Genomic DNA, 11,760 nt, shown 5'->3' on the forward strand with positions numbered 1-11,760 from the left:
AATGGTGTTACTTGAGCTTCTTTCCAGTCGGACGGCAAAGTTCCTTCGTTCAAGGTTTTTTGAAAGAATACTGTCAATGGGCCGGCCAGAACGGATGCTAATTCTTTGAGCAATCTGGGATGGAAGCCGTCTGGTCCACATGACTTGTTGGGATTTTGAGCTACCATGCGCTTGAGAACCTCTTCTTCGTGTATTTCAAAACATGTTATTCCTGTGTTATAACGAATTCCTGTGTTAACATGTTATTCCTGTGATCAAAACATTCCTGTGAGGTCGTCAGTTTTGTGGTGCGGCTCGTACCCGTATCCTTGCTGTCCGCTTTTGTGGTCCGCAGTAGTTTATTAGGATTCCTCGACGTTGTATCCTTGAGGCTGAGGCCCTGTTTCCCGGAGCTTTTGGACCTAATAAATTACGTGTCTTGTACAGTGGAATTGTGTATCGCCCGAAGATCACCAATATATTACGAAAAGTTCCTCGTGTTCATTCCTCCTCTCTCAAACGCAAGGGAATTTAGAGCCGGACCAAAGAGCGACTCTTTAGCCCTTGTATTAAAATCAATACGCAAGTCACAGTCGAATCGGCACGCTACCCGTAACTATTTCGACTTCGCGGCGCTGTTTCCGGTTACACAGGTATGGCTCAGAATCTCAGCAAAAGTTAATCAATAACTAACTACAGCATTTCGAGGGACAGACTTAGGTTCTTGTACAAAACGAATTTCAGCAATCATTTAATCATATAATACTGGTCGGAATTATGAATTGTTGAGTTCGACTTCCAAATAGTAACTGAAATGCTTATTCGACCGCGCTATAAAGTTGTGTCTCAGTTTTATTACTAATAGATCGTTTCTTTCGAAGGCCAGCGACATTAGTACGATGGCGAAGTTATTGGCACTAGAGGTAGTAGAAACTAAAAGGGCCAGTGGTTCAATTTCGATCTCAAGGTGTTTGGTCTGTGTCTCTAGTCCGATATCGAGATGTTTAGCCTGTGTCTCTTATCTAATTTCAAGGTGTTCGGCCTGTGTCTCTAGTCCGATATCAAAGTATTTGTTGTGTCTCTAGTCTGATTTCAAGGAGTTTGGTTTAGGTCTCTAGTCCGATATCAAAGTGTTTGGTCTGTGTTCCTAGTCCGATATCAAGGTGTTTGGCCTGTGTCTCTAGTCCGATATCAAGATGCTTCAAAAAGTATTGCGCACTTATAGACTACTGACTGCATGTTACAATTAGAAAAACACTTCTACGCAACTGAAGTTTTCAAACAAATAAATTTATACCACTGCTAATTTTTACGACAGAGACCTGTCATGCGAGCTGGTACCGTTCACTGAAGACTCACTGCGCGTGGTCGTCTGCAACAGCAACGTGCGCCACACGCTCTCAGGCTCAGAGTACCCCGCCAGACGCGCTGACTGTTTCGCTGCTGCTAAAGTTTTGGGCAAAAAAAGTCTACGTGAAGCGACCATGGATGACATTCAGAGTGAGATTACTACGCTTAAGTGTGCTGAGTTGAGATTTGTTGCAAATGGAATTGTGAGTGTCGTATATAATTGCTTGCATTAATTTGATAAAGCACTATTTGATAAGAACCGTTTATGTTACCCGTTTCGAGAATCCAAGAAATATCATGTACCGAAACTATTGCAAACCACGCCACCCACTTGCCTCATCACTCGGCTAATTGTGGCATGAACGCAAATAACTACAAATTTTTTCTATCATAGTACAAGAGAAGACAAATGTGCTAAGCATGACAACTGACCAGTTTTTTTATTTAGGCCCCGACCCAATTACCTCACTCAGTTCAACCAAATAATCTGTATCCAGATATTGAGTCACCAATCTGAGACAATAATGTTAATAATAGCGGTGTCAGCGTTAAATAAGCCATTACGCCCGTCGCTAATTCTGAATATCGCAGAATTTTTGCAGCTTGCTGCACGTCCCGAACACGCAACTCACAGCTCCAAATTGCTTGACCGCCCGGCGGCCCGGTCTCCTCGCCGATTTTGAACAGAACTATCACTGGTAGCTGGGATTAACCCACAACTCACTGCTTCAATATTTTTACTCTGAACATTAACCACTAAGCCACCCTGCACGTGAGCCCACATAAAGAACTATTTAAGCAGCATAGGTTTGGGTACTTTAAAAAGTTTTGGTTCTATGTATGCGACATGTTCAAATTACATCTAACATCAATCAATAGTTCTGTGCATGTGGCCACAGATCACTTGGCGTCTCTGACCGACGTGACCATACGACGCGCGCGTCACGTGGTCACTGAGATCACGCGCACGCAGGAGGCCGTGGCCGCCCTCAAGCGGCGCGACTACAAAACTTTCGGCAAACTCATGACTGAGTCACACAACTCTCTCAGGTAGGACATTGGTACAAGTACAACATTATATGTTGTATTATGATATAACTTCTTTAAATTTACATTTTTTCAGATTGTATAAATTCAACTTGATTAAGGCTAGTAGTCTTGGACTTGGTTAAGGCTAGTAGAGTGCGTCGAAGTCCGAGAGCGAGGGATTCGCGACAAGGATGTAGAACCCTAGTTCAGTGCCAAGTTGCTACGCTCGAGCTTGTTGCCTTTGTAATATATCTGAGCCAGCACTCATCTTGGGGCTATGGCCAGCCTTTATGCTGCCGAGGAAGTGCCTGCTGTTGGCTAGAACTAATTGGCCTCGACCGACCATTGGTCATCTATTATTACCAGCCCCTCATTGTGCTCCCCTCCATCACGAGGGTGACAGGCGGGTTATTTACGACGTGTGTTTCCCCCTCATTCTTTCCCCAATTCCTTCATCAGAACTGCAGCTTCCTCAGAAAATGTGAAATCACCAATTTAGCAGTGATGAAAAAGGCTTTTGTTAGAAAATATCTACAAAAAGGAGGTTGATTCAGGCATGTCTTTAATATCAATCAACGAAGAATAAATAGTAGGGTAACATCGGGCAGCGAGCCCACTGCGGGTCATGGGCCCATAGCGGGTTTCTGGCTAAGTATGGCAGATATTGGTACGTGTTCTTTACCGCCGGTCGACAGTTTCACTGGGATGAAGTGTACGGATTTACGTTTTGCTAAGTGTTTGCATTATTGAGTTATTTGTGAATAACTGTTTCAGCCCAGATAAAAATTTTTTTGCTGCTAAACAAAACAAAACTAACTAACTAACTAAACTATTACTGTAGATGAAGCTTTTGAAATTACTGTGGATTATATTTTGAAAGTAATATCTATAGGTATTATTTTGAGTTTAAGTTTTGACTATTAGCTTCTAAAATAAAGTGTTGACACGATATCAATTGAAATGATACCTAGTGGGGCAACGGGCCCACGCGTGTCACGGGGCAAAGCGCCCATGGTGAAGTCTTGTGTTATACATCATTAGATTTGTCTCAATGACCTTTTCAAACTATGACTGGCTTTTTGAATTACAAATTACACTTCATATTGCATGATTTTTTGATTTGCCGCCTCAAGGCAGAAGTTGTAGTTTCTAGTTATGCGTATTTATGACCCCTTATCGAGTTATTGACTCCTGCCTTGCCAAAAGTTGATTTCAGTCAACACCAGTGAGCCAAAAGTTGCTGAGTTTTTATGGTGTTGGCTGAAATCACGATTATAGGTACGAATTCTCTGCACATAACATCTGGATTATGGACGAAACCGGAACGAAGTTTTTTTTTCTGATCAACTAAATATTTTTTTTCTAGTCAAGGATATATTTTTTCATGTCAAGGACGAATTTTTTATCGCAAGGATATATTTTCAAGTCATGGATATATATTTTTATGTCAATGAAATAATTTTCTTCACGTCAGAGATAGATTTTTCAAGCCAAGAGTAAATTTTTTTCAAGTTAAGGATATGATTTTTTGAGTTGTTATTAAATGAATGATGGGCTTATTTTTTATTACCTTTTTCTTATTTTCAACTGTAAAGTGTTGTTTTATTTTTTTTAAAGAAAAATATTCAATTACGGTAGAGGGACCAAGGGTGGGCGCCTTGCCCCAAGCCCAAGGGCCCATTGCCCCAGGGGTGGGGCAATGGGCCCATTTTGACACTTTTTACAAAATAGTCTTTCATTAAAAATTGAATAACTCTGTAGGCGTCTAATTCACATCATACATTCCTCATTAGTTGTACCTTTAAACAAAACAAAGAACCACCTCGTATCAATTAAAACTTCATCAAAAAATTAGTTTAAAAAAAGTGGGGGGCGTGCTGCCCCATGTTGCCCTACTACTTCCTTATGTCACACAAATTTAGGTGAGTCGCCTTGTATAAAGAACATCGATGTACAACATTTTCCTCTATCAAACTGATGCTATACAAAATTTACATATCTTTAATTACTGTAGAGAACTTGTAAATAAATAGCCGAATATGCATGAAAAAATTCAGATTGATATTTCATTTACGACCGGAGAAATTAAGACAATACGTAGAGATAGAATTCCATAGGGATACAGTCGAGTCTGCCTGAGAGCTTGAGGTTCTCAATCTGGAGCCTTAAGTTTAAATTGGGAAGAAACACTCTTTGATAAGGTTGCATGCATTCTTTCAGTTGGTTCTATGCTTTGTAGAAGTTTGCTTGAAAATTTCAGTTTTTTTTATCAACTAGCACCTTTTTTATAGTGGTATATAATATAACATAGTAATGACGGCGCTGAATAGAAGGCCTTATGTAGCCTGTCGCCGATTCTTGTACTTTTCGTGACTTGTTCACAAAAGATCTAAAAGCATGTCGTTTGACCGGATCTATTGTTGTTAGTTGCCCGGGGCCGCTGCTCGGCGGCGCCCCCGCAGAGGCGGCGGCCCGGGGTGGTTGGGGTGCGATGGGCAGCTGAAGAGGTAATGGTTGGTGTGGTCCATTATGCCGCACTCAGGGCAGAAAGGGCTATTAGCTGCACCAATGCGGACAAGGTATGAGTTGAGCCGCGATGAGTAGCCAGAGCGGAGCTGGGAAAGGGCGCTTCTGGCCGCCCTGGGGAGGGATAGCTCGCTGGATGAGACGGAGTGGGCAGTGATCAGCAACACTTTGTCAGGAGCTGCTGAGGCCAGGTAAGAGGAGACAGCAGAGCTCTGCAGGGTCATGAGAGCGGTGGGGTAGGAGTCCGGAGGGGGAAGGAACCCTCCGGAACCCTCCTCCAGCAGGTGAGAGACTGAAGGGAGGAAGCGAGTCTGAAGCGTGTGCTTCATGGGACGGGGCCCCGATGTCTGGGTGACTATAGGGTAGCTGGGGTGACGATAAGAGGTCCGACGTCCGGACCTCTTCGTGGTGGATGGACCCCTCCGGGACGACCCGTCGCTCCCGTTAGGCCAAACACGAACACAACTCCCGGACCTGCTGCGAGCCGTTTTTTCGGCTTGGCGGCGCCCCCATGTGGGGCGTCGCTTCTACCCATCGTCTCTCCTAACCTCGGCCGCAGCTCGTCCATCTGACCAAGTCTTTGACCGGATCTTGTCAAGACTGACAATAGTTTGAAATAGCTAGTAGACTTCCACCGGGTTCGATATGGTGCAACGCATTTCAAGTCTGAACATTAATTTTTCAATAGCTTTATCTAGTCTGTTCTTGAGCGCTATTATACTAACGCGTTATACTCGGAGCGTCAACGATGCAATCGGGGAGGCTGTTCTACATGTCGGTGATTCGAAGCGAGAAGAAATATTGTCGCGTGAATGAGTTTCAATGCAGTTTTTTTAGTTTATTGTCGTGGCCCCAGGTGTTGGTTCTTATTCAAATTCTAGTAATTCTTCTGGGACCTTGTATAACCATGAGTATAATTGTATATTTCAATGAGGTCCCCACGCAGAGATAACAGAGGCTTGGAAGCTTCATAATCGTTAATCTTTCTTTATGGGACTTGCCCTTCAAGCCTGGAATTAACCTTGTTGCACGTCTTTGAACACCCTCTATCAAATTTTGGTCCTTTTCAAGTCTCGGTGGCCACACGGCGTTTCCAAACTCTAGGTTCGGGCGCACGACAGCAAAAAACAACTGCTTCATCGCTTCTGCATATAGGAACTCGTAGACGAGTCTGATCAGTCCAAGAAGTTTATTGGATTTATAAGCTTTCGTTTCAACATGCTTAAAAAATTTCAGCTCCTTATCGACATAAACTCCCAAATCTTTTTTCACACTAGACTTTTTAACCATTACTCTCTCGTTGCATCCATCTCTTCTCATACTGTAATCTTGCTCTTCATTGTTGTTCCCAAGGTGAAGTACTTTACACTTGTCAGGATTATAATGCAGCGGCCACGTACTAGACCAGTTAACGCTTTATTTGACGCATGCTTTACTGTATTATAAACTTTTGTGTCGTCGGCATACATGGAACACACGCTTGGCACTACTTCTGGCAGATCATTTATAAAAGCAAGGAATAAAATATGCCCAGGAACGCTTTCTTGTGGCACGCTTCCGCGCACTGATGCCCAGTCTGACACGGTTCCGTTAGCACCGACATCTTGTCGTCTACCTACTAGAAAATCTCTGATTCATTTTGAGTACGTTTCCCTCTCTTCCCAAAGATTTCAAATTACGCGACAACCGTTAATGCGGAACAGCCAAATGCTTTGGCAAAATTGAGGTCGACTGCATCCACTGGCTCCCTTTCGTCCACTGTAGCCCTCACAAAAGATTTGATTATCGATTATCTGACAAACAACACTTGTCAGACTGACAGGGCGATAGTTGCCGGGGCTACTTTTGTCACCTTTTTTGAACAATGGTGTTACTTGAGCGTCTTTCCAATTGGTCGGCAAAGTTCCTTCGTTCGAGGTTTTTTGAAATAATACTGCCAATGGTCCGGCCACGACGGCTGCTAATTCTTTGAGCAATCTAGGATGGAAGCCGCCTACTTGCTGGGCCCCATAAGAGGTTCTAACCCACAGAGCTAAACCTGGCAACACCGCTACTGCACTGCTCTACACCGCTACTGCACACTTTTCATCGTTAGAAAAGTTATGAAAACAATAAAAACCTTGCAACTGAAATTCAACATGTACAATTTTCCCCCTGTGATTTTTGGGGAGTGTTTCTGGAATATAAATAATGTCTATACACTCGTTAACAATTCACTTTTCTGTTCAAAACAGAATCCGAGTTCCTATAAAAACATTTTAAAACTTTGTATTCACTTTCACTTTGATGTATGCGGTTACTTCCTCAATTATTTACAGGCCTTGATCTACGGACATCAATCCCATTAATTACTTGTCCTCCAGCTTCTCCGACTGACCGTGAGCGGCCGGTTTTGTCTTGACAGCTTGGAAGTGATTGACCTGATTTCCGTGCTTTTCCGCCTGATCCCCTCCAGCCATTTCTTGCAAAAATCCGCCCTCTCCAAAGGGGTAGAATCTTTCTTTACAAAAACGGACTTGTACTCATCAGATTCTCCAAGTTTTCTCGCTACCTTCAGCATGCTTCAAACCTGAGCAGGATCCGTTATAGTCACCAACAGAAGTCTGCAGATTTTGGCAGCAGCATCCTTTGAGCGTAGCTTCTTGCACGACGTAATGTCAACCAGCTAGTGTGCTGAGTGCCTTGCAGGAGCAGTCTGCAACAAATGCAGTGTCAGCCATCACTTGGTCCTTCGTATGATCGTATCAGATACGGTACTTTCGGGAATACCAGACCACACAAGGTTGGATATCCTACGTTCTCTACCAAGTAATTTACGGGAGCTTTCGACGGGAGCGACTTCAAATGAATCAGCTCTCTTGTTCTTTACTTTCATTTTTCTGTATTTTTTAGCTGAGTTTCCACTTCAGTCAGTTTATTGCATAGCAAGCTCAATTTTTCAATCAGCGAGCGCATCATCTCACTTAAGGAGTTTACTACGTCATTCAACGATTTAGACTCATTACCGTGCTTTTCCACAGACTCCTGCTTTTTCGAGCATCAAGAGTTGGCTTTTCGCAGTCACGGCTAAACTAATGAAGAAATTTAGTTTTCTACAGAACTGAATACTCCTTAGAGCTCAACTTAGAACAGCTGATACAAATGAGATCTTTGCAACGTTCACAGGTGACTGAGATTAAGAAAGATCTCTTTGCAGTACTTGCAAACTTTCATCTCTAGCTGGGCTGATTTGGTTTAATTTTTTTTCTAGAGGTTATAGAGGGCTTTTCCACTACCTTTTTTATTTTCTGTCCAGCAATTTTAAAATGCACGGAATAGAGCTCTCGAACGCATAAAAGGACAGAGAGTCGGAGACAAACTTCAAAACTGAGTTGAATTGAATATAGGAAAGTTCATTCGAAAATTTTGACTCTAGCGGAACAGCTGAGGTAACAGCTGTAGTTGGCGGGTGAAATACAGGGGTGGGCTGGGGGAATCAAGGGCTCGATTCGATAGGCGGGTAAGAGGGGGAGGGATAGTCACGTAAAGGTAGACGGGGCAGAACAGAGGTGACAGAACCTGCTCAAGATATTTAGCCCCAACCGAAAGCCAAGCGTACAGCACAGTGCCCTCTCACAAGCTTACCCTCGTTTCTTCATAAGAAAAAATAGGGGAACACTTTTTATTCACTTCTACTCTTTATTCGCATTCTCTTTCACTGACTTCACCTTCTACCCTAATTCGCATTCTCTTTCACTGAGGGGACCTTCTACCCTAAAATTTTCAATTTTGTCGTTTTCCGGTTTTTATACTCATCTTAAAGCTGGAATTCTCCTCTTTCCAATGGTATCACTGCCATCTCTCTACGTGAATATTTACGTTCATGACGGCTCTTTAAACGGAGGCGGGTGGGAGAAAATCTAATGATATGTGTCTCGATATTGTCGGACGATATTTGTGGGGGGAGATAGATTTTCTATAGTACCCGTTATTTGTCCGTTTTCTATGAATATCACGTTTTCTATCAATTTTTTCGAAAAATTCATAGAAGTAAAATGTTATTATTTTTACATTTTACGTATGTATGTGAAGTTTCATGATGATCGGACAATAACTGTAGGAGTTATATGCTACCTCGGTTTTAGGGTAGAAGGTCCCCTTAAGTCTTTTTACTAACAGGCTTCAGCACAAAATGCATATATAGAGCTAAACCGGCAAAGTGCAAAAGCCAGTTTTGCGCCCGCGCAAAACGCACGTCCGCCTTGTGACACAGCTCAACCGCGACTCAACTTCTCTATGGCTTCACGAGTTCTTCTGTAAATTAAATTGAAATTTTGGATAACGGACTAAGGAAAACAATGCTAAGCCCAGCGTTCATTCTCTAAACTAATCCAATCCAACAACGCGTGACCTAATCCAACGTAACCCTGTTGGTCTCAAACCAAACCCAAAAACAGTTTTACATAACCAAGCGAATATAACGCAACATAACCTAACCTAACACAAGCGATCCAGCTCTGTATGAACTGACCCCACCCTACCCAGCCAAGCAAGTAGCCCAACATAACTCATGCTAATCTCACGCCCCCTCACCCTTCCCCCAGGGATGAACAGGAGGTGTCGTGTCCTGAGCTGGATGCGCTGGTGGAGGCGGCGCTGGGAGTGCCGGGGGTACTGGGCTCCCGCATGACGGGAGGAGGCTTCGGGGGCTGCACAGTCACCCTGGTCAGCTGTGGTTACCTGGCACCTCATCTTAAGAGACATTTCATCATTGACGCTTTTCATCGTTGGAAAATTTCATCCTCTACCGACTAAACTTAATTTAACTCCATGTTATTTTTCTCAAAATGTACTTTTTGCAATGATGAAAATTATGGTGAATTGCTGTAATGATAAAATGTCGCAATGATCATTTGCTATAGTGATGAAATGTCGCGTTTAATGAGGTGTCTGGCCACCGTCCAAACTAACTACAAGTTCCTATACCAATAATAGGAGAACAACGAAAATATTTCTAAAAACAACATTTATTTAGGATGAATTATTGTTATTTAAAATAAACATTTATCTTAATCAGCGTGTTTGGTTGTCAGGTCGAAGCTGGCAGCGTGGACGCCCTCCTGAGTCGCGTCAAGGAGCAGTACTCCGGCCAGCCAACTTTCTACGTCGCTGCTCCTGCGGGGGGCGCCTACACCATCACCTTCTGAGACCCCTATATCACTTTTTGAGCCGCCAGCATCACCTTCTGGAGCCCAGCATCACCTTCTAAGCCGCCAGCATCATCTTCTGAGCCTCCAACGTCACTTTCTGAGCCCCCAACATTACTTTCTGAGCCCCAGCATCACCTTCTAAGCCGCCAGCATCACGTTCTGGAGCCCAGCATCACCTTCTGAGCCTCCAACGTCACTTTCTGAGCCTCCAGCATCACCTTCTAAGCCCCAGCATTACCTTCTAAGCCCCCAACATCACCTTTGAACCCCCAACATCACTTTCTGAGCCCCCAGCATCATTTTCTGTCTCCCAGCATCCTCTTCTGAGCCACCAGTATCATCTTTTGAGCCCCAAACATCACCTTTTGGAGCCAAGTATCACCTTCTGAGCCTCCAACGTCACTTTCTGAGCCCCCAACATCACTTTTTGAGCCCCCAACATTACTTTCTGAGCCCCCAACATCACCTTCTGAGCCTCCAGTATCCCTCTCTCAGCATCGCCAGCAAGTTCTAGTGGCATCACGATGAGAAATATATTTACCGTTCAAGCCACAGCAAGAGCTTTTTTTGCCATTTACGGAATTGCAAAATTTCCGCTAGATGAATTACCTTCGATCTAATTTTCAATCAAACTGCACTATTGGGCCACGAGATTCTACATGTATAAAAAAAGTGGTAACTTTGGACCCTCGAAATTCAATACCGGTATATGAGTAGGAAAATTCTTATCTACTCCTCCCCTATAATATTGACAGCTGTACAAGTAACTTTGTTCCAACTGTCATTTCACAGAAACAATGCTACAAGTATTATGTTTATTCATTTGAGTATCAAATCGTTTTATCTATAGAAAATTTGTCTGACCATAAAAATTTGTTCGCATTTTAAATGTATTCACCCAACCTAAATTCTGCATATTTTATAATGTTTTCAGATGTTTATTGACAATTTGTGTAAGTGAATAGTTTTGTAATGAGTGAGAACACATTGCGGTTATCAGTATCAACGTTTCCTTTGTGCCACTGAAAAATAGTAAACGGCAGAAGTGGAGGTGAGTGCCTTGACGGTGTAGTAAAAAAACCTTCTTGTGTGATATGTGATCACCATCTTGTCAGGCCGTTATATTAAGTGCCACCTATATAAGGACTGGGATAATTGACTAAGGTCGTCAGGGGAAGAAATAGATTTTACTCGATTGTACGTCATCGATTGAACGGTTATACGTCGGTTACACATATGTGGCGTCGATGAGTATATATATATATAAATGTATATATATTGCCAAAGCATTTGACAGTTAAGAAGACTTTTTTAGCTTGATTTCGAGCTCATGCATAAAGGTTATAATCAGCATCACTGAGTGTTCGAAATAACGCTTGCAGGCTTCCTTCTTGGTATTTAACTGAGCTAAAACTACTGTTAATCTACTGAGGCTATGTGACACCTCCAAGCGTAATCTTAGGTACACAGGCATTAAGTGCTAACATAACCGTGTCTTTGAGATATGACCATGAATCAGCCACATTCATGTCCTTAATACAGTCCGAAATATTCGCCGCATTCAATGCATCACAGTCTAACATAGTCGCCTTTCGCAAAGTTCAAACGTTTACGCTTCCGAAGCGTCTATTCTACATAGCACTTAATACTGAAGAACAATGATTGGTGGTGGCTTTTGCCCAACGGA

General features: G+C 42.9%; 1 protein-coding gene across 1 annotated transcript in view; it reads left to right on the top strand.

Moving 5' to 3' along the window:
• LOC108683082 (galactokinase-like) overlaps positions 1-11,372 on the top strand; it is a 17,547-nt gene extending 6,175 nt beyond the window's left edge. Inside the window, exons 5-8 of the mRNA XM_018172362.2 lie at positions 1,298-1,479; positions 2,229-2,379; positions 9,468-9,588; positions 9,957-11,372. Of these exons, the coding sequence (XP_018027851.2) occupies positions 1,298-1,479; positions 2,229-2,379; positions 9,468-9,588; positions 9,957-10,070 (568 nt within the window). The 3' untranslated portion in view covers positions 10,071-11,372. The remainder of the gene's footprint in view (positions 1-1,297; positions 1,480-2,228; positions 2,380-9,467; positions 9,589-9,956) is intronic.
• Positions 11,373-11,760: the final 388 nt, after the last annotated feature.

Source organism: Hyalella azteca, unplaced genomic scaffold (genome assembly GCF_000764305.2).
Source record: "Hyalella azteca isolate HAZT.00-mixed unplaced genomic scaffold, Hazt_2.0.2 contig11898, whole genome shotgun sequence".
Lineage (NCBI taxonomy): Eukaryota > Metazoa > Arthropoda > Malacostraca > Amphipoda > Hyalellidae > Hyalella > Hyalella azteca.